This window comes from Camelus bactrianus, chromosome 29 (genome assembly GCF_048773025.1).
Source record: "Camelus bactrianus isolate YW-2024 breed Bactrian camel chromosome 29, ASM4877302v1, whole genome shotgun sequence".
In the NCBI taxonomy this organism is placed as follows: Eukaryota; Metazoa; Chordata; class Mammalia; order Artiodactyla; family Camelidae; genus Camelus; species Camelus bactrianus.
The window spans coordinates 22327418-22351411 of NC_133567.1; the positions used below are offsets into that span (position 1 = coordinate 22327418).

The window sequence follows — 23994 nt, forward strand, 5'->3', positions numbered from 1 at the left end:
GTTATCATTCCCTGTTTGAGAGATGAGAAAATTGATAGGTCAAATATCTTGTCCAGTGTCACACTGTAGAAAGTAACAGAGCTGTGACTTGAGACTAGACCATTTTTTTTCTTATTCTCTGTGCTTTAGTGCCTTTCAGTATTCCTAAAAAATTTAACTTCTTATTTAAGCTTTTCATCTGTGTGAGGGCATGGAATCTTTCTTGTAAAGATAATTTTTGTACCTCTACTCATGCTGGAAGAGAAAGTATTGAGCCCCTGCACTGAAAATGAGGACATCGATGGCAAATTCCATATTTTATCACAAATTATACTAGGGTTCTGTTTTTCCGGAACTAACAATTCTAAGAGGTTAGGACAGTTATGACTGTCTAGACATTGTTTTGAAAATTCCTGTTAATTTATAACTGAGTTTCTCTATTTTATTTGCCACTTTAATGCCACCTTAAACTTTTCAAAGTATGATCAAGATTGCTTATCTCACTTTTTTATAATTGTTTCAGTTATAAATCACCTGAATGATACCTGGATTAATATGATAAAATATTTATGGTGTTTCTAATCTCACAGATCCCTGAGATTATACCCATTTATGTTTAACTGATTAATACAAACCCTGGAAGAGATAAATATTTTAATCTAAAGCCTTAGTTTGTGACACTGAGCAAAGATTTGATATTGCAGCTTAAAGTAAGACTTACCCTAAGGAGCGAGATCTGGGTAGGACGACCAGAACTTTAGTGCGTGCTTAAAACTTCTCGGGGCAGTTTCACTTCTGAGTATATAGCCCCAGAGAATTGAAAGCAGGGTCTTGAACAGATACTTGTACACCCAGGTTCATAGCAGCGTTAACTACAATAGCTGAAATGTGGATACAACCCAAAGGGTCCATCAACCAATGAGTGGATATGCAAAATGTGGCCTGTACATATAATGGAAGATTATTCAGCCTCAAAAAGAAAGGAAATTCTGGTACATGCATAGATGAACCCTGAATACCTTAAGCTAGTACCTGAAAGACAAGTGCTGTATAATTCCACTTACATGAAGTAACCGGAGTGGTCAAGTTCGTAGAGACAGACAGTAGAACAGGGGTTGCTGGGGGAGGGGACGCTGGGAAGCTGTGGCTTCGTGCGCGTTATGGGCTGAATTGTGTTCCCTCAAAATCCACATGGTAGCCCCCAGAACCTCAGTGTGACTGTGTTTGGAGATAGGGACTTCAAAGAGGTGACTCAGGTTATGTAAAACAAGGCCGTTAGGATGGGTGAGCACTAAACCACTCTGGCTGGTGTCCTTATTAGAAGAGGAAATTTGGACCCACAGACACCAGGGATGCCTACACACAGAGAAAAGCCCGTGTGAGGACACAGCGAGACGGAGACCATCTGCAAGCCAAGGAGAGAGGCTTCAGAAGAAATCAAACTCACCAACACCTTGATCTTGGACTTCAAGCCAACAAAACTTTGAGAAAATAAATTTCTGTTGTTTGAACCACCCAGTCTGTGGTACTTTTGTTATGGCAGCCCAAGCAAACTAATACTGTGGGTACGGAGTTTCAGTTTTGCAAGATGAGAAGAGTCCTGGAGATCGATTGCACGACAGTGTGTATGTACGTAAAACCACTGAATTGTACACATAAAAATGGCTAAGTTGGAAATTTTATGTATTGTGTAATTTACTGAGGTTAAAAAAATAGGGAAAAAAATCTTGCAACAGTTCTATTACATACCTAATACAATGGCGAAAATCCAAAACACTGACGCCACCAAGTGCTGACTCGAGCATGGAGCATCAGGAACTCTCGTTCACTGCTGGGGGGATGCAGAACATTATAGCAGTTTCTTAAAAAACTGAGCATACTTTTACTATACCATCCAACTATCACCCTAGTTGATATTTACCCAAATGATTTGAAAACTTACGTTCACACAAAAACCTGCACACGGATGTTCATAGCACCTTTATTCATAACTGCCAAAACTTAGAAGCAACCAAGATGTTCTTCAGTGGGTGAATGAATAAACAAGCTGTGGTACGTCCAGAGAATGGAATACTATTCAGCACTGAAAAATGAGTTGTCACCATGAAAAGGTGGAGGAACCTTAAATGCATATTGCTAAGTGAGAGAAGCCAATCTGGAAAGGCTACACACTATGTAATTCCTACGATGTAACATTCTGGAAAAGGCAAAACTATAGAGATAGTGAAAGATCAGTGGTTGCCAGGGTTTGGGGAGTGGGAGAGATGAACAGGTGGAACCCAGAGGATGTTTAGGGCAGTGAAACAATTTCATACGATACTGAAATAGTGGGTACATGCCATAATACATTCGTTAAAACCTATAGGATGTACAACACCTATGTTGTACATATATGTACAAAATGTACCTATGTACATTTTGATATGTCACTGTAGGTTCATCACTTGTAGTGAATGTGCCACTCTGGTGGGGGATGTTGATAGTGGAGGAGGCTATGCATGGGTGGGGGCAGGGGCCATATGGGAAATCTCTGTATTTTTGCTCAATTTTCCCATGAACCTCAAGCTACTCTAAAAAATAAACTATTAAAAATGCATATATAAAGCTTCCCTGGATATATCAATTCCAGGGTCTAACTAATAACCATTTATTAAATGCAAGATGCTTGGCTAAATGGAAAAAGACAATTCTCAGGAGACTGAAGGTTGAAGACACTAATAAAAATGATTACTACTAGCTATTACTAAGTGATTGGCCAGATGCTTTGCTTGCATTAGGGCATTCCATCCTTGTAAGAGAACTGTAAGGGAGATATTATAGCTCCATTTTGCAGATTAGGAAGTTGAGGCTTAATGAGGTTAATTGGTTACAGCTAATATCCACGGTAAAGGAGCTAAGAACCCAGATAGTCTGGTGTCAAAATTGATGCTGTGCTAAGCAAAGTGTCCCTACTTCCAAAGTTTTGGTTATAATGTAAAGAACAGGTTTTTCTAGAGAATAACAGAAGAGAACAAGAAAAGAAGCCAGCCAGCCATGTCGTTTATGAGTTCTGGGATAGGATAAATGGGCGTATAGCTGAGACAGTGCTAATGAGTTCTAGGTCTTCATTCTGCCGCTTACCAGCAGCGTGTCTTGGTCATGGCCCATTTCCTTTCTATCTAACAGTACTTCTCAGTGTGTAGACCAAAGGTCAGATGCCGCAGCATCTGGATCTGTAGAAAAATACGGATTCTAACGTCAGACCTGGGAGGGAGGGTCCTGTAGGACAGGGAAGGTGAACAGATGCTCCAGGAGATTTTGATACCTACTTCTGAGAACTGTGGGATGAGCTCTCCTGCCCTCCTTTTTCAATCTTAACCATTCACGAATCAAAAAGAACGGTTCTGGGGGTAGAAGGTGTTCATGTCCAACAAAGCTGACCCTTTGGGAGCTCAGTAAGATTGAGGAGAGCTACTCTTGAGAAAATGTTAGAGGTTAGGGAGGGAAGAAGTTCCCCTTTGATGTGCTCTGGGATGGTCTCTGCTCATGGCTGAGATGTAGCTTGTTAACAGCTTTTAAATCTTGCATTACTAAGTAAGGGACCTCATTTCTCCTGCAAGTGAGTCAGCTTTGAGAGTTATTTCTATAATGGAATAAATTAAAATCCACTTTTACAGTAAAATTCCATTTTATTCTACTTATGGGGGATAGGAAAATTAAAGGCTCTTAAATTTCGGATTTAATTTTTAAAAAGAGCAAGATCAGGGCAACTATAGTTGAATCTTCATTTGTTCTGATGAATATGTTATTGAGGCTTTAAAGGTAAGGTAACTGACTAGAAATACACTGAGTTGCTATCTCACTTAACGGGAAAAAAAAGCACACACACAGAGCTTAAAAAATCCAGAAAAAAAAAAACCATGAGAGCATAATACACAGAAAACATCAAACGAGTAATCATTGCAACCTGTTAGTTTCTCCAGTATGTGCATGTATTTGACTCCTTTTTCTTTTGAATAAGGTTGTTTAGATGAAAAAACCTCAAGCATCTCTTGTCTACCAGTAAACCACCAACAGAAAAGAACTCAAAAGTTTTAAATTAAGATACCCCAGACAAAGGGAAAGAGAAAAATCGGGAGTGAAAGTACTAATTTCCAGATAAAGCCTACCTTAACGTCAAGTGCACTCAGTGGTGTAAACTGATCTTATAAGAATGAGATTATAATCCACGGATGAATCATGAGAGTCAATGTTTAAATAAGAGTTCCTCTCAGTGTGGATCACGTATACATTTGTCTGGATGTGTGTGTATCATGTTATGCCATTTCTTCCATATAGTAAGTATGCTATGGTAAGTATTTCTTATAAAAGAAAAAATTTATTAGAAATAAGAAATTAGCATGGTAAGCATTTCTTATAAAATTTTTTTTAATGATTTTGACTTTCCCCAATTATTCCTCCATGGGTCTTCCTTTATGTCTTAAACTTAATGTTTGTCAAAGAGAGGATTTTTTTTTCTGATTTATCTTATTAAACTTAAAGCATATTTACTGAAGTAACATACAACTAATAGAAAACTTAGAAAAAGATTAATATAGTCCAGAATTAAAGTTACCCAGTATGCCTCCACTGCAAGAGAGCCACTATTGTCAATTTTCAACATTTCCCCAATTTGTTACGCCTTTTTATAGCTGAGATCAACCTTTTATTTTCCCAAATTATAAGCTAAATTGTGACGGCCTCCACTTACATCTATATTACCCAGAATTAACTATTGTATATAAGTTGTTTCAAGGGGTTTTTTCCATCTCATTCAGCAAATAGAAGTTACCCAGGGTGTGTCATAGCCCCGCCCTTTAGTAGCTTACAGCTTGTGGGGCTTGTGGGGCAGAGCGAAGCATGGGACTTGGACTCGGGATGTGGGGGCACTTGCTGAGCCCTGGGGACGTGATGTGAGAGCCATTGAAGGCTTCAGGGAGCAGGTGAGAGATGAGCTGGGGGCTGAGGGACTCAAAAAGTAGTTGACATTGATAAATGTAAAATTTAAGAATTTAAAGTCATGGTGCAACTCTGCTTAGAAGAACATCCCGTGCCTTTCAGGACCCTGCTTCACCTGGGCATCCTTCCCCCTCTGCTCATTCTAGTGCACTCGCCCCTGCACCCCTTCCATGGCTCCGGTCCTGCGGGCCTTCCAGCACCCTCCCCTGCCCTCTCCTCTCCTCCTTAGGGCTGCTGCAAAGGCCTTTCCCTCTGCCTAGAGCACATTTTCTCTCTCTCACACACACACACACACACACACACACACTCAACTCACTCACTCACTTGGCTGCTCATTTCTCTAAACCCTCCAGTCTCAGTTTACACACTTCTTCGTCCCAGCTGCTGTGGAGGGTAGAAGATGGCTCCTGAAAAATCCCCGAGGGCTAATTCCCAGGACCCAGGACTATGTTCAGTTATGTGACGAAGGGGAGTGAAGGTTCAAGTTGCTAATCAGCCCATGTTAAGATGGGGAGATTTTTCTGGGTTATGTAGCTGAGCGCACTGGTAGTTACAAGGGTCTTTAAAAGTGGAGGAAGGAAGCGGGAGAGAGGGAACCAGAGCGATGGCAGCGTGAGAAGGACTCAGCCAGACCGCTGCTGGAGGAAGGGAGCCACCAGCCAAGGGATGCTGCCGACTCTGGAAGCTGGAGCCAGAGTCTTCCCTGGAGCATCCGGAAGGAACGCACCCTTCCCTTGGCTCTAGCTCAGTGAGACTGATTTTCACTTCTGATTTACATAACTGTAAGGTAATAAATTTGAGTTGTTTCAAGTCACTGATTTTGTGATAATTTTTGACAGCGGTAATAGAAAACTGATAAAGATGCATTTCCCAACTCTTCCCCTTAATCTAAAGTGGCTAAAACTGGTTCCCGTTTATTCTTTCTCAGGAACCTCTTCTTTTCCTTAATACCCCTTATCAAACTATGGGATTATTTCTGCATTTCCCTCTAGACCAAGGGCTCTGTGGGGCCAGGGACTGTCTTTGGGGTCATCAGTAGTGATCCAGCCAGTCCACTGTAAACTTTCAACAAACAGAATGGATGTGATCAGATCTGAATTAGGTGAAAAGGCCTTCCCAGCAAGGCAGCAAGTGCTAGAGCCAAGAGGCCAGAGAAAGAAATGGTGCATTGGAGAAGCTACAAATCCGATGACTTGGATTAGGAGAATGACTGTGTTGCGGGCAAGGTCACAGGCCTGAACGAGGTGGAGGCAGTGAAGTGTAAATAAAGGGAGAGATCAGTGATGTTGCACTGCAGAGGTGGCCGAACCTGGGTGCTGAGGCTGTGGGAGGAGGCATGGGTGGCTGCCAAGTCAGTGGCCTGGTCGACTGGATGGATGGTGGTGACCTTCACGTAGAAGTTGTAAAAAAGAGGAAGAGGATCTGTAGGCAAGGTGAGCTCGGTCCTGGGTGTATCTGAGATACCTGTAGGCCACCCTTGAACACATATTCCTGTGGGAATTACGAATCTGGAGCCTAAAAAAAAGAGCAGGGCTACCGATTTGGAAATGATTGGTTTACGAAGTACGTAAGGGAGAAGGTTCCGATTAGAAAGAGGGGTAAGGATGGAACTCTGGCAAACAAACACTCATAGTTCAGGAGCAGCAGAGGAGGAGGAGACTGAGAAGGAGCAGCCTGAGACTCAGGAGGACCAGCCTGTGGCACTGCGGCCAGGGAACAGTGTTAGGAAGGAGGGAACCACCGTCAAGGGCTGCAGAGGATACAGCAAGGTTTTGTAGTATCCATTGGGTTCAGCACCAGAGGTCCAAGGCAACATTTTTGGCATTTAGACATTTTGAATGATTTCTGCTCTTAATAATCTGTGCCAAAGAATTACTCAAAGGATTATAAACATTTAAAGCCTTTAATGGATGTTACCAAATTGCTTTACAAAAAGGTGATGCTAATTTATTACCAGCCACCTCGCCACATCAAAAGTAGCGTAGAGTAGTGGTCAAAAGTGTGCACCCTGGGTTTACATCTGTGTTCAGTGGCCTTGGGCAAGTTACCGAGCTGCACTTTGCCCTTTTGTAAAAATGGTGACCAATAATAGTATCTGCCTCGTATGGTTATTAGGATAGGAGTTGCTAACGTGCGTCTTTACCTTTAAACAGTGCCTGGCACATAGTAGTGCTGTTTCCAAGTGTTTGTTAGATAAATGATGGAGAGAAGATGAATCAAAGTTGGGGATTCTGATGTTTTCATGCTCTACAAATTTGAAAGGTGATAAATAATGGTATCTTTATTTTTTTAGTCAGTTTTAGAAAGCTGTTTCTATATAAACTTTATATATGAAGTTGTTACATACAAAAAGTGTAATTTACACACATTAAGGGCTCCCATTTAAGTGCGTAGTTCAGTGAGTTTTGACAAATGCTTGTCCCTGTAACCCCCACCACAAGATGCAGAGCACTTCCATCAGCCCAGACAGCTCCCTTTTGCCTTCTCCCAGCCAATCCCCAGCCTCCCTGACTCCCAAGCAACCACCGTGGCTCTGTTTTCTTCTCCATGAACTTAAAGGAGCTTTTCTAGAGCTTTGTGTGTTTGCGCTCACACAGTACATACTCTGGGGTTAGCTGTCTTCACTCAGCATGAGGTTTTGGAGATTCACGCGCGTTGTACCTGTACCAGTAGTTCATTCTTTTCTGCCCCTGCTCGGCATTTCATCCTGTGGACATACTGCACTTTGCTTATCCATCCCCCTGCTGCTCCCAATTTGGGGCGCTTCTAAATATTCAGGCACCAATCTTAATGTAATAAACGAACGTATGCTTTTGTTATTTGAGTTTTCATTTCTTTATTATTCTTTCATTAACTCATTAAAAGTTTGAAAACCTTCTCAAGAATGTTCAGTTTTTTGGTGTGAAATTTATCTTTTGTCCATGTTTGAGTTCATGGTCCTCATGTTTTCTTTTATACGAGTTTTAATTATTGAGATAGTCACATCTTTATCGTTTCATTTTTATTCCTTCTTGGCTTTTTTAGAAGCTCCCGGTGAAGGAAATTTTTGACACTTGGGTGTAGATAACATGTGCATGAGTGTGTGTGTGTTTGAGACAGAGATGCCCCAGTTATTTCGGGGGATTTAATCAGTTTTCAGAACAGGTTGCTGGTTACAGTTATGAAGGAAGCAAACATGAAAAGTGAGTTTTACTCAGTCCTGTTTCACATTTACTGGAACCCCTTGGCGATGTTTTAGATTTATTTTAAAATCCGTGTCTGACTAGTATATCCTTCTGGAATATGACGAGTGTAAGTATTCTGAAACCGTTGTTTATCTTTTAGATAATGAGACTTTTGTCCATAGCGGAGTTTTCTGATTAGCAAAGGGTTTATGCCTGTTAATAACATTATTTCTTATAAAAGAACATCAAACCATTTGGATTTGAGAGATTTCCCAAATACATCGCACCTGTCTTTATCTTCTTAAATGGAAAACATCGGGCTTGGTTTTACTCTTTTGGTAACTCAAGATCGTCATGATGAGTATTATTTTTTGTGTTCTTTGGAGGTGATAACCTCAAAGCCTTTCTAAGTATATTGGATCACTTCTGTGTCCAATGGCCTCAGCTGTGCCTGCTTTATGAGTTTTTTTTATCGTTTCTGTAATTTCTACTCTGTCCCCTGATGGCTGCGGAGGTACCTCCCCAGTGTCCCAGACGGTGCATCCAATTCTCTTGTGGACTTTGAAATTAAATAGCCCCATTGTTAGGAATCACATGAAAGAGGAGTAAATAGGATCCAAATGGGGCGAACTCTTGAAGTAGTAAAATACACCTTCTTTTATCTAGTTTTACTTTTCAGAAGTCCCTTTTCCTACTTCATTGTGCTTGACTGTGTTCTGAAGTGTTAACGTTAGTGAGTTACACCAGATAAGTAGGGGTTCTCTGTTATGTTCCATGATACACCTTTCAGAGAATGTTTTCTTAACTCCTTTAGGGAAGAAATTGGATCAATGATAGTTATAATGGTTAGTAATGATTGTCATACTTATGATGTGCCGGGCACTCTTCTGAGTGTTTAAAATATATTCATTTAATCTTCACAACAACAGTATCTGTTACATAACAGTTCTCTTACATGCTAGCCCATGTACCTAACTTCTGTGCCGGACCACCATCAGGATGATGGGAAATGTGCAGATACAGATCCCAGTGGTAGAATAGCAGATGCATGCTCAATTTTGCTCCTGTTCTAAAAACTTAACACTTAGGAGAAGAGAATTCCAAAGCCTGCAGTTAAGGATTTAGGCAAACAATCTCTAGAGCTTGCATTGAATGGTTTTGAGAGTTTCAGCAGGCTTTCTCTGCTTCGATAGATACTTCATCACATTTCTCTTGGGAAATCTTTGGTGGCTTGAGTAAGAGTAAAAATGAAGTTAGTTTTTTTTTTTTTTTAAAGCTTATGTAGAGTTTAATAACATTTTAAAAAATTAGAACAAATTTAAATCTTATACATCTAAAATTTCGAATGTAGTGGCAGTTTGGGGTAGTGAAAACACTGCAGATTTTTTTTTAGGAGAGTTCTTTGGGGAGAAGGTTGCTGATTGGGAATGAAAACATTTGTATGCTTAGTGCTCCTTCTGGAGGGAGTCCTTGTACCTCTAAGGTAAATTATTTGTTTGGTGGGATTTAATTTCCTTACTGATTTAATGTCTCCAACAGACCCACTGAAAGCACACAGCAGCCTCCATCAGGAACTCTGCTTTTTGCCCCTACCTTCAGTAATCTCTCTTTTTTCAGTCTCTTATAACACTTTATCTCTACTTTATGGGACTATTTCATTTTTTTAACCTCATTCTGCTAGGTGTTAGCTGTAATCCTGAAGCCTTAGATATGTTTACATTTTCTTTATTAATGCTTATTATTTTTGAATAAATAAATAAGTGAAAATGAAGACCTTTCTGCTTTTTCAGGCCATATAATACACTCTGGATGAAACCACCTGCAGACTGGTGGTATTCGAATTGCTTTTCAGGGGAGTAATATAGCTCGAGAACTTTTGACTATTCACCACATATATTTAAAGTCTTTTAAGATTATAGAAGCCCACTGGAAAATGTTTTGCCACAAATTTATTTCATGAATATGTAATTAATGCCAGATTCCACCTGATTATTCATTAGCTTTCTGAGTCTGTTTCCTATAAAACAGGGAGAATGATGCCTACTTTACAAAGCAACTGTGAGCATTAAATTAGGCAACATCTGTGAAAGATCCTGTTACACAATTAACCCATTACTGGATTATAAGTGGTTCTTCTTAACTGTGGGTTGAAATCAAACATTCTTCGTATTAATTATCTTTAATAGTGTCTGAAATTAGCTAGTAATCTTATCATGAGATAAATCAATGTCAGTATACTGTGAAGCACAGTTGAAAATGAGTTCACTCAGTTTTATAAAAATTCTCACTGAAGTATTTTAGAGGCAATCTTGGTGCATCACTTAGGGTCTCTCTGCCTTATTTTCAGCATCTCATCACTTGTGCCTGTATATATAACTAATTGATGTTTTGTAGTGTTTCTGTTGCACAGTTTTGATTGTTTTTGTTTTGTTTTGTTTTTTGGATCTGGCCCTCTCGCTGTAATGTTAGTCTCTGAAGCGCAGTAGCTAAGACATTGAGTGCACATGTTGACAGCTGTGGTCCTGGAAGAGAGTAGAGGACCTGCTTCCCAGCTGGAGAACCTGAAAGACAGGATGTTTCCATAGTTACAGTGTTTACGTCAGCCTTTTTGAATGCAGCATCGGAAGAACACCCTTGAGCAAATGAGCCACAGCTAATCCTAACCCAAATAAAGCCACCGCGTAATCTCTCTCCCTCTCAGAGTTAACTCTGGGTTTTAGTGGACTCGTTTGTTAAGGTGGAGGGGTGGGGCCAGAACGTTCTTAAAGCCCTTTTTAGCACTTTGATCTGCTCTCTCAGCTCTCCTGGTTTTTTGCCTGTCTTGCTCACCTCTTAAAATCATCACAGGCTTTAATTTTGTTCTACCTCTAGACATCACATTTTGTGCACCGTTGATGACATATTTTTCAGAAAAGGGTTTACTATTTATAGAGGAGATCTATGTCTTTCAGAGAGTTATGTTTATTTGATTTTCCTGAGAAATTAGATGCTTCCCAGATGGCTGTGTAGGTCAGGTCCTATAATAGTAAATGTAACTTTTTTTTTTAATTGAAGTATAGTCAGTTACAATGTGTCAATTTCTGGTATACAGCATAACGTTTCAGTTATATGTATACATAACATACATACCTTCTCATATTCTTTTTCATTATAGTTTACTATAAGATACTTAGTATATTTCCTGTGCTATACAGAAGAAACTTGTGTGTTTTTAAAATCTATTTTATGTGTAGTAGTTAATATTTGCAAACCTCAAACTCTCAGTTTATCCCTTCCCACCTCCTTTCCCGTCGGTAACCATAAGTTTGTTTAAATGTAACCTTTTAAAGTAAACTGGATGCCTACACATGTGCATGTATTCGACAGCTACAGTGCCAGCCCGGGAGGAGGATGTACATGTGTTCTGCGCCTGCCCCTTGTCAGCACCCAGGCCGATCTGCAGGGCTGCAGGAAAGTGCACAGTGAGGCTGACGGCTCTCACTTGAAATGCACAGCTTCATCTGGACCAGTGGTGGGGTCCAGCATTCCTTCTACACGACTTGCTCTCTGTCTCTCCTGGATGAGGAGTTCCCACTTTCTCCTCTTTTCTCAGCTGCTAACCGCCTCTACCCCCTCCACTGATAAAATAAAAAGCAACCAGGAGGAAGTATCTAACTTCTCCCCTTACTTATCTACTATCATGCCTACACCTGCGCTGGGCACTCTGCTGCGCTTTAATTATTTTGGAGAGGGAGGTAGGAGGAGGTAATTAGGCTTATTTATTTATTAAAAAAATTTTGTTTTTAAATGAAGGTACCGGGGGTTGAACCCAGGATCCCATGCCTGCTAATAAGCACATGCTTTACCACTGAGCTATACCACTGCCCGCTGAGCTTCAATCATTAATATGCCCTTTTATTATTCAAGGCCAATCTTCAGCTTGTCTGATTCACAGCCCCTCTTGGACCTCTAGCTGTTTCTTTAGCGGTTGGCTCTTCTCTCTCCTGCGGCATGAATTCTCCCCCTTCCCCCTTCCCCAGTCATTCCTAACAGCAGACTCACATGTTGAAATAGCTTCATCTTTCAAAGAAAAAAGAAACGAAGAAGGGAAAAAAAAAAAAAAAAAACTTCCTGGAGAGACCCCACAATTCCCTGTAGCTACTGCTGCATGTCTGTGTCCCTCTTTGCAGCAGAATTCTCCGAAAGAGCTGCCTACTCCAGCTTTCCTTCCACTCGGTCTTGGAATCTCTCTATTAAGGTTGCTCCTCTGCCTGAACAGCGCTGTCCAAGGTCACCCATGATCCTTCCAAAGACAAATCTACAGCTCAGGTCTTGGTGAATCAGTTCTCCCTGACAGCAGTACTTAACATGGTCGCTTTTTCTCACACTCTGCCCTTGGCTTCCCAGAGCCCACTCTTTCTATGTCTCTTAACTTCAGTGGCAGGTTGCCCCTCATTCTCCAGACCTTAAACACTGGCGTACCCCAGGGTCAGCCATTGGAATTTTCTCTTTCTATGCTCACCTCCTAGGTGAATCCAATGAGTTCCATGCTGTGTCCTAAAATGTCTTATTTACTGATGGCTACCTAATTTCTGTCTCCAGCATGGACCTCTCTCCCAGCCCGCATACCCACAGATCCAGTGGTCTTCTTGATTTCTCCCCTTGGATGTCAAAATATCCAAAGTTGAGTTCCTGATTTCCAGTGCCCCAAACCCGTTCCTCCTGCAGACTTCCTCACTCCAGGTGCTTTTGATTCCTTTCTCAGGAGCTGCTGCTGGCCCGACCGTCACACTTGATCCTGAATCTCACTATTTCTCACGACCTCCACAGCTACCCCTTCACCCAAGCCATGACCATCTCTTGAATGGATTATTGCCGGATGCTTCTCACTGACCCCCTTTCTTCTACCCAGAGGAGCCCAAGAGAACCTTTTAAAATACGGAGTCAGATCACCGTGTGCTCAAAGCCTTCCAGTGGCTTTGCATTTCCCTGGGAGTAAAAGCTGAAGTCTTTACAGCCGCCCGCAGGGCCGCAGAGATCTGGCCCCTTGCTGTCTTTTCCATGTTATTTATCATCTTTGTCTCCCTGTCTCCCAGTCTCTCTCTCCCCACTTCCTCCTCCATGTCCTTTCTCCCTCCTTTCATCACCCCCTCCCCCATTCTCCCTCTCAATCACTATTCTGGCCACAGTGGCCCGCCCGCCTCTCCTTGAAGGATCTGAGCTCTTTAAAGCCTTTGCACTTGCTGCTTCCGCCAGATGCTCACAGGAGTCACTTTTTTTTTTCAATATCATACAGAATAGTTTTATCGTCCTAAAAGTCTTCTGTGCTCCACCTATTCATCTATCCTTAACCCTGGTCTTTTTTTGTTTGTTTCTTTTTTTTGCCACAGGAGTCACTTTTTGCATTCAGTTCAATTGCCACCTTCTCTGAAAATCCTGTTAAGTATAGCACCTTCCTCCAAGCATTCCACCTAATGTAATTGTTTGTCCATTATTAACGCCCCTCCCCTATTTGAGGATGGGGACTTTGTTCTGTCCCTACTGTATTGTTGACCCAGAACGAGCCTGGCACACCATGAGTGCTGAGTGAATGGATGAACGTGGTGGTAATTCACTGTAGGATTTTATTAAGTCTGAAGGTCTTACGTGATAAAATGTCATAGAAATTTCACATGCAACTTTTAAAAACACTACAGAAAATACGGTAGGTCCATATACAGACAAACTCCTTACTCATGATGCCTTGTTTCAACCTGTGCTTGAAGATAAGGCTGTTACTTAGCACCATTAAGTATTAATTATGTAGCAGACATTGTGCTGAGATTATCCAGTTTAATTCCCCGCAATTCAGCACGTGTTATTATCCCGTTTGACAAAGAAAGGAAATGAGGCTTAAAGAGCATGAGGCCAGCTGAAGGTAGGAAGTGGCAGGTCTGGGATCAGATGGCGGCAGAAGCAAACTTCAGAACGATGGCTAGATGGCTTGGCTGCTAAAATAAAAGCCTCCCGGAGAGGAGTGGAAAGTGATACATGCGCGGTTCATGTTGGTCATTTATATGTTTATAAACTTAAATAGAAAAATATTTAAGAAAATGTTTCAGGGAAGGGTATAGCTAAGAGCAGAGGTCCTGGGTTCAATCCTCAGTACCTCCATTAAAATGAATAAATAAATAAATAAACCTAATTACCTCCCTCACTTCAAAAAATTAATTAAATCTATTTTTAAAACTGTTAAAAAAGTAAGCATGCAAATTAACAAAAAAATGAAGTTGAAAACTTAAATTTTTTTTTAAAAAGGAAAGAATGTTTAGTTTTGGAAATGAAGGGTTAACGTTTGTCATTGTTAAGCGGTATTATAAACGAGATGCTTTTGAAAAATTTTGAGCTGAAGGTGAGATCTCGTGGTTCTTTGCCCGATGACCTAGCTTAGTTCTGTGATGTGGTTCATAGATTCTAATTCCTACCCAGTGAGCTGTTGCTATGGTTGTAAAGGCTTTTGTGTGTGAGTCCAGTAAATTCCGGTAACACAGAGCTGGCTTGGAGTGCCCTGGGCTGCTGCTTCAGGGGAAAGGCATGAATTCACAACTTAAGATTTTTTTTTAATTGAAGTGTAGTCCATTACAATGTGTCAGTTTCTGGTGTGCAGCACAAGGTCCCAGTCATGCATATACGTACATATATTCGTTTTCATTTTCTTTTTCATTATACGTTACTACAAGATGTAGAATATAGTTCCCTTAAGATTTGTACAGTTAAGTTTGCAGGTGACGATTGCTCTTCAGAAAGACAGCGTCCCACTCAAGAACAGAGACTCTGGCAAGGGAGATGACACAGGGAGGGAACTGCTAAGTCCCAGGGAAGAGGATACCAACGAAAGCACGCTTGAGCCTGTTTCTCATTTTCTGGTTTTCTAGACGAGATGCAGCCAAGCTCTAGTGAGACTTGGGGACTCCATCAGCCTCATGCTTTGGTTCTTCCTTCTCCCTGCCACTTCCCACTTGCTCTCCTGCTCCACTCTCTGGGGTATAAATCCCCTTCCCAAAGACCTGAGTGATGAGACAACAGTAATCTGGTATTTTGGGTAAGACATCAAACAGATCAATAGCACCGACATTTCACTTACAGGTTCCAAACGCCTGTGAAGTGAGCAGTTGCTGATGGTCACACTTGCTCCCCGTGGAAGGAAACAATATGCTGTCCTGGGTTTTTGTAGGAGGCACCTTTTTACAGAATCAAGAAAGTAGTGATGCCCTGGGGTAGCTGGTAGCTAATTATGTGAAGCTAAATCTTGTTCATTAATGTAGATAATGTGCTGAATATTGTCAGTAAGGACGTTAATGGGCTTTTTCATGACTACCATGAATCTTAAAATGTGACTCCGCATTCAAGATTGTCTGTTGTCTAATCCACTCTGGAAAAAGGAGCTGCAAGGTAACCTCTTCTTTGAGGTTCTGTTCCATGGGGGGCACCAATGTCAAAAATGTGATTAAGAACTAATTAGAAGAACTCTACAGCATTCCTGAATTCATTCATGACATGACAGCATGAAACATTTTCATTGATTTTCTCTAATGTGAATGAAACTACCAAGCTTTGGTATTTACTAGTACACAACTTGTGCGATCGAATTTGATGGCTTGTTGCTTTTGTGCTTTGTGTTGGGATGGCGTGATTCATTCCTCTGTTTTCGTTGTGAATTTCAAAAAAGAAAAGAAAATGCAGACCACGTATTTCAAGGTATTACGTTGTGGGTATAATTCAGAATTTCCCCCCCCAAGGATCTTAACTTCATTATTTTAAAATTGCTGAGATATAATTTTTCAGAGTTTCTAAAATAATTGAGGGCTGTCTTTAGACAAGACTGTTTATGAACAGAGAAATAAGATCGGAGGTGACGGGGGCGGACAATTAGCAGCGCGTCTTCAGGATTAGCCCAGAAGGTGACGTGAAGTATTCTTACTGTGTTCCTTTATTTTTGTGGGCTTTGTGTCATGACCTCTTCGTTTTTCTTCCATTCCAACATCTGCTGGCTTTTACATGGAATCATTTCTTTGGTATTTTCAGTGTTTGAGAGTTGTTCTGCACATGCCCAGCTATTGTTCCCAAGCAACTGACTGGGTCAAATTTAGGATTGAGCTCTCATGCTGTGACCTTAATAACCATCCCTTTTTGGCTTTAAAATAGGACTTGTAATTGATTTCATTGTTCTTTGTTCTTCCTTTTTTTTTCCCCCCTAAAACAGGCTGCAGATACTTTGGCTGTGAGGCAAAAAAGAAGAATTTATGATATCACCAATGTCTTGGAAGGAATTGACCTAATTGAAAAAAAGTCAAAAAACAGTATACAGTGGAAGTAAGTCACAAACCAGTACTCTATGCTACCACCTTTATTTTTCTTCTCAGTGCCCTGTAAAATCTGATCTCACCATTTATCTCTCTGAGTCCTCTATTTCAACCTCTAGTCACACGAGGCCCCCCCTCATGTCCCTGGTCACACCTCTCTGGGCTTCTGTGTCACTCCTGTGTTGGGATGTCCCCTTGCCCTCTCTGCTGTTTAATTTACATTCTTAATATTCAAATATTTTCTCCGTCAGGCTGCTTCTTTGGTACACACTGCATACTGCTTTGTATTATTAATCCCTCTCTGCCTAAGTGTTTCTCTGTCCAACTAAAACAAACTCCTTGAAAACAGGAACTGTGTCTTACATGTAGGAATATGTACTTTATAAACAACAGTTAGTTGGAAAGCATGTCGTTTGTTAACTGTTGTGTGAATGTGACAAACACTTCCTGTTCCACAAAAATGTGTCCCCTTTGGCTTTGGTTTGTTTTAGCCCCAAACCCCACCAAAATAGTAAAAGTTTGTAATCTGTTTTACTAGCATCTCAGGCTACTTAGGGAGACTTCCAGGTGTGACTCTTCGGCTTTGACATGCTTTTGGTGCCTCAGTCACCAGCCTGACCTTCCAGATAGAACATACTGGGAATTTTTGTAACTTGGTTTGTTCTTGCCAATAAATTGTCTAAGGAAACATGTTCAGAGGTACGGGGTTTTCTATTTTCCAAGGGTTTTAATACTTGATGTTTAGAAAAGGGTAAAGATTTCTGTCTTGAATATGTTACTAATTAAGTGAGTTTTATTACTGCAAAAATTAAGTGATGCTAACCTGGGTCTGATACTGAGGATGTTAACTCTCATATGTTTTTAAGAGGTGTAGGTGCTGGCTGTAATACTAAAGAAGTCATAGACAGACTAAGATATCTTAAAGCTGAAATTGAAGATCTAGAACTGAAGGAAAGAGAACTTGATCAGCAGAAGTTGTGGCTACAGCAGAGCATCAAAAACGTGATGGACGACTCCGTTAATAACAGATATCCTTTTAAGTCAGTTGTACATACATATATAGCTGTGGAATATGTATTTATATAATACATGCTTTCAGTCTGAAGATCAGTTACTTTATCCTAGTATTTTTAGAGAGTTCAGTTTTGCAGGTGAATATAACATTAATTTTATAACATTCTTATAATTTATACTAATATTTAAACATTTTTACCTTTTTAAGTTATTTGGTACATCTGTCAGCACTGTTTCTGTGTTGCATTGAGAAAAACAAATTCATCTAGTTTCGGTCTACCCATGGATAGGATGTAATATGCTAGCTAAGGTGTGCTTAGGGGGCCTGTGAATTTGGAAGTCAATGTTAAGTGCATAGGCATACTTAAATCTTTGTTCTGTACTTCAGTCATTCGGGGTTCCAAAGTGGTAGAAATTCAAGTTTTGAAAAATTAATTTTGGTTTGAAAATGAAACATCACGGGCCTGCGATCGGTCCGGGATACGTTCTACCTAATATGAACCCAAAGACTACTTCCTCAGGGTGGGGGTTCCAAGGCGGGTGTGTCTGTCTTCCTGTATTGGAGGGAAAACGTTAGTGCTGTCCTCTGTGTGTTTCTCACAGTCACTGTGTGTGTCTGCGATTCTCTTGATTTGTAAACTTACCTGTACTTGTATGGAACGTTTTAACTACATTGACCTCGTACCACCTCTCATGAACTTTGGACTAATATATACAAATTATTATTCGCGTTGTCTTGTGTTTGGTGAACAAGTCCCTGATCTCACCTGTTACTTCTTTTCTGTGGATCAGAACTCCTTAACAGTTTGACAACAATGGGGGGCTTCCAGCTGTGCCCTGTGGAGCCCCAAGATTCAAAAACCATTGAACTAGTTGGTATCGCACTTTGCTGCCCTGCTTTCCGAGATTCTGGCCGCCCCCAGTCCCCTAAACCATGACCCAAGGAGACTCTCGGTGCGGAGGTTTACGCAGGCGCCCTTCACTCCTGCTCGTAGCATGCTCTTCCCCGTCGGTGTCCTGCCCCCAGAAGCCCTAATTGAAAAAAAGTCAATTTCCACGAGGAATATGTCTTCCATCTCTCCCAAGCGTCCTCAGACATCACAGAAATCAAAAGTGGCTTCTTCTCAAAGGATGGACACTTCTCTTACGGACCTTTGTTTGATTGCCTTTGCCTTTTCAGACTAAAAGACTTGGTTCTTTTTTATCTGACCATGTGTGACAGTCCTTCATGCATTTGGTCATTTTGTTTATTTTGGCCTTCAGATTTATTATCTTAATTTCAATGTCTCAACCTTGGTATAAATGTTCCTTAACTCTGTGACAGTACATTTTCCTATGTAACTCATGAAGACATCTGTAATTGCTTTAATGGTAAGTGCTGTTAGTCAGTTTTTTCTCACATTCTTCCTCTGATCAACCTGTTTAGTGTAACGTGACTCAGAATTCCCCATTCGTGCACCCCAAGTCGTTACCTTCCGGAGTCGTGGACATTTTGTCTTACAGTACAGTGCCGTGTGTTGATAGCTGCTGTCACTTCAGTTCTCATGACAATAACTGCTTTTCACACTTGATTACAGGCATTGGCAGGTATAAACTGTGTGTGGGAGAGGCAGCTGTCAGAGAGGGATTAAGCGATGGTCTCAAAGTCACAGAATCACAAAGTCATTGACCAAACTTGAACCAGAACACGACTCTCCTTGGCACTGTTGATGAAACATTAGGCAGCAAATGTGGTCATAAATGGAACTCAGAGAAAGCAAGGGGACAGAGTGAAGTGTATCCATTTTATAATCAGGAAAATTATCCCTCACCCTATTCCATCCCCAGCCTCCATGTTTTCCCCTTGAAATGACAATATAATGTATTAATAACTAAAACGGGGGGTGTCCATAGTTGCCACTTAGGACAGTATGTGGGGATGACCATATCCATGGCTATACCCATTTTATATATATATATAAAATTTTGCATGCAGTTATATTTAATTTTACATGCTCTATTAAAAGGACAGTCTTGTGTATCACGCACATACCAAAAAAAGCTGCCACACACCTTGCCATGTCAAATCTGACTTTCATCTAAGACCACGTTGGTAATATATCTGACCTTATGGCTCTGCTTTGCCACCGTATCTCCCAAGCTTTCAAAGGAAGTTTGGGGAAGTATTCTTAACCTTCAGCTCAGCAGAGATGGCTGCAGAATTGGGCTTCCAAAGGAAGTTCACTTAAGCGCAGGATTTCACTGTATCGTACCTTATCTCTAGTATCTCCAGTCATTAGATCGTCTACTTCAGGCAGAGTGTTATTTAACTGAGGCTAAAAGCTTTCATGAATCTCAGACCTGGCGCGAGACTGAGTGAAAGCAAAATGAACTCGAACTGAATTTGTTAATGAGAATAATGGAGCGAACGCCGAGTATTTGCCCTGTTCTAAGAGTTACTAATACATACAGCATCTCATTTAGTCCTCAGAACAAACCGGTGCAGTAAGTTATACTTCCTCTGCCTCCATTTCACAGAAGTAAGAACTGAAGCCCGAGGTCCCCCAGCCTGGGATTCAAATCCAAGCATTCTCAGAGCGCATACTCCTGGCCACTGAGTTCCAGGGTTAATAGTATTTTCTAAAATATTTCTAAAATGTAAAAATCTTTATTTCTTAATTTTTTTTTTTGACCAGGTGATACACTTTTGGCCATTCAAGCACCTTCTGGTACACAGCTGGAGGTACCTATTCCAGAAATGGTGTGTATGTAGGATAACTTTGGTTAAAATGGATCTGCTGTTCAAGAGGGACAAAAGTTTATTTTCTTTAGCTGAATATGACCTAATACTTTAAAGTTACTGCTTTTAAGTTGTCTGAAAGTATCGATACCTGAATTTGGATGTCTTCAGTACTTAGGTAAAATTATAGAAGTGATTGAATCATCTAGCATTTTCTTTTCTTTAAGTTTGATTTTATTTGAGATAGAAGATATCAAGGAATGTGTAATGATACAATCAATAATCTTAAAAAAAAAATCAGTCTTGACTATATCTATAACCAATATAACAATCGTGACTGAGGAGAAGTCACTTTAAATATCAACAATAATATATTGCTCTAAATTCAGTCCTTTAAAAAATGTTTTGTGGCTTATTGAGTCAAAGATACTTACCGACTCTACGCTAATACAAATTCCATTTTAGTTTTTTTGGATTTAAATCTCCTGAAACAAACTGACTTGACAATTATCACCACCAAAAAAAGGTGGAAAAATTTACTATTATCCTCTTCCTCCCTCCTCCCAGCTATTCTAGACGTTTGTATTTAGGCATTTCTATTACTGGATTCTGAAGCATCAGAATACAAATTACCTTTTTGAAATGGAGTGACTTTACATTTATATCTCTGTAGGCAAAGTCAGTTGTCTTGGTGCTTTGCTGAATAGAAAAAGTTTTGACTTGGGCAATAATTGCCACTTAGGATGCATGTTGGGATGACCACATCCATGGCGGCTGATGCCAGGGGATGGACTTCCAAACATACGGACAGTGCTTGGAGCACTGAGAACACTGACATGTATGATTACAGTAAAAATGGATGGTTTCCAGAATTCTACAACTGCAAGTTTTTGATGACCAGGACTTGAGAAAAGCTTGCTTTTAGGGGCAAGTGGTTCCTATGCCCTCAATATCCCATTTCACTCTTGGTCTCTACTCTTGTTTTGACTTAATGACTTTATTTTGTTGTATGTATTTAGTTAGTCCCTAGCAGCTTTGCCTGTCTTATTTTTAATGTTTCAAGGTAGCTAGAAATGTTGACATTCATTCGTTTATACCTAATAACTTCAAAGGGTCAGAATGGACAAAAGAAATACCAGATCAATCTAAAGAGTCATTCAGGACCTATCCACGTGCTGCTTATAAATAAAGAATCCAGCTCATCTAAGCCCGTGGTTTTTCCTGTTCCCCCACCTGATGACCTCACACAACCTTCCTCTCAGCCCTCGACTCCAGTGACCCCACAGAAATCCAACCCGGCAACTCAGAACCTGCCTGAGCAACATGTCACCGAAAGAAGCCAGAATGTTCAGCAGACACCAGCCACAGACTTATCTTCAGGTGGGTTCAGGGCCTTTGTTTTAAAAAGTAGAGCAGGGGAAATATAAATTCTGTATTAAACAAGTTGGAGAGCTTTTCTGTATTTGTCAGTTGTGACTTTATTCTGTTATCTGGTACAAGAGGCAAAATTTTAAACTTGATCAAGAAGTAATTTCGTGTCTCCTGTGTGCCCAGCACTGCGATAGGTATTACGAGGAAAATTTAAAAACAGATCTTGTCTTTAATTATATCACTACATACTTTTCTCATAGGCTGTGTGAATATATATATATGTGTGTATATATGTATATATATATATTTATATATATATAAATTTATGCAATTTTTCTTAGGGTTCCATTTTTAAAATTAGACCAGATTTGTTCCCCCCACCCTCCTTTTACTATTTATGTCAGATTTTTATCTGAGATTTACCTTGTTAAGGTTCTTTTCTCTCTTAGTAACTCTACTATACATAAGTGAAATGTGCTTTAGCTGCCTTTAAGAAAAATCATACCAGTGTAATTAGTGACTCATGCCTCCTGTTCTCTGCATTTTCTATTGTTATACTTTTTTTTATTTGGAAAGCTTAGTTTTACAGAGTTGATAAGTGGTCTCAACTACAATTATTTATGAAATTATGCCTTCCCGAGTTGCTTCATCTGTGAATTGATAAATAGCCGAAACTCTAAAAACCGGGCATCAGGAATCGTGGGCCACATGTCCTAAGGTTCCCTGGTACCCAGTCTTTCCCCTGGCTTACATGGCAAGGTATTTCGCAACTCCTTACTGATTCTAAATAAAGGACCATGGTTGATACTCTCTCAGTGGTTGCTGAATGAATGACTGCTATGCCAATACAAACACAGTACAGCAGATGATTAAAAACTGTATTGTACATAATCCAACTTGTTTATCTTTACCTTTGGGATGTGGTCTACTCTGCGAGTTCACAGTGGTTTAGAGTGAGACTAAAAAGATCTCAGAGACACAGAGTATTTTCCAGCTTCCTGTTGTTCATACCCTTCCCCTATAAGTATTTCTATACCATAGGCCACAGGGGTGCACAACAGAAAGTGTCATCCTTTGAAAGCTTATACCCTAATTATAACCCCAATTAGGGATGAATAAAATAGGCTGGCTTTGTATAGTTTAGCTTAGACACAATTAGTACATTGGCTTCCACAAAGCATTAAAAAAACTTTTGAGTACTTCATTTCTGTACATGATTTTGTATTTGGAAATAGTAAAGAAAGATAAGAGAGGCCCTTGAATAGCAGACTGAGTTAGGGCTTCAGAGGATAAAACCAGTGAAGATTTGTGGCCAGGGAAGTGGCGTGTTTAGAACTGTATCCTGGTAAGCACAGAAGTAACATGATTAGGAAAGAAGAGGCTGTTGGCCGAGGGAAGAAGAGATTAGAGGCAATGGAGACAAGATTAGATATTTGCAGTTATGAAACTGTGAGAGAACACTGAGGCTAAAATGAGGTGATGACAAATGGGATTGGAACAGATTTGAGAAATACTGTTCAGGCAAAATAAGTAACCTTTTATGTATGAGCTCTAAAGATAAAATTAACAGGAGGGATGGAAAGTGATGTTGAAGTTTTAAGGTTGGGTGATTGGGAGAATCATGGTACCACTGACGTTCTAAAACTTGAGGAGTCAGTTTTGGGAGAAAAACGATGAGTCTCTTGGCCTGTATGTAGAGTTCGCAAGTTTAAAAGTTCTGTATGTTTCCGTAAAGTTCTAGTATTTTGATTTTGTACTGTTAATTAAGCTTTATCACATTTCTGTCTCCAGCAGGATCTATTAGTGGGGATATCATTGATGAGTTAATGTCTTCTGATGGTAAGTAGTTAAAAAATTTTAATAACCATCTTACACATCAATAATGCTTTTCTAGAATTTATAAGTGGCACATGATTTAAAAGAACTGAAGAACCTATATATTTTTTAACTGCTTAATGTACTATGGTGATTCATGAAAAGTCTCCCTTAATACTCTATATAGTAAATCATAGGCACGCTTCAGATTTTTCCTTGCCTGCATTCTGAGGAAAAAGAATTCATAAGGGGATAGTTATCATTTTCACTGAATAAACTTCTAAACTGTTGGCACACTAGCCCTTTTTATGCCTGGAGAACTTGGTCAAGAAAAGTAAAACAATGTATCTAAATCAACAGGTAATCTGAAAACGTAAGTTTTGTAAATATCCCCACTGTGGCCAATGTCAAGCTGCCAATGTGAAGTCACTATTACTAATGTTAGCTTTGTCATCATCTGCTCTGAAATAATTCTGAAAAATCAACTAGCTACAATATTGTAGTTACTTTAATAATTACTCTCGGGGCCTCCAAGACTCTGAATCCATATGTTCTTGGATTCAGAGTCCTAGTTCCTGACAAATACATAATAGCTGAGACCCAGGAAGTGGCAGCTGCTAAATTAGCAAATGGT

The 23994-nt window shown here is 40.2% G+C and overlaps 1 protein-coding gene across 6 annotated transcripts in view; it reads left to right on the forward strand.

The window, feature by feature from the left end:
* The window catches only part of E2F5 (E2F transcription factor 5), a 28458-nt gene that overhangs the window by 3259 nt on the left and 1205 nt on the right, over nucleotides 1–23994 (forward strand). Inside the window, exons 2-7 of one of the 6 annotated variants that reach the window (XM_074354977.1) lie at nucleotides 16342–16451; nucleotides 17308–17469; nucleotides 18783–18826; nucleotides 20131–20195; nucleotides 21437–21554; nucleotides 23340–23384. In XM_074354977.1, coding sequence (XP_074211078.1) covers nucleotides 16342–16451; nucleotides 17308–17469; nucleotides 18783–18826; nucleotides 20131–20195; nucleotides 21437–21554; nucleotides 23340–23384 — 544 coding nt within the window. Of the gene's footprint in view, nucleotides 1–16341; nucleotides 16452–17307; nucleotides 17470–18782; nucleotides 18827–20130; nucleotides 20196–21286; nucleotides 21555–23336; nucleotides 23385–23994 lie in introns of all 6 variants that reach the window. The other 5 variants (XM_074354978.1, XM_074354976.1, XM_074354975.1 and 2 more) reach the window with 5 other exon arrangements.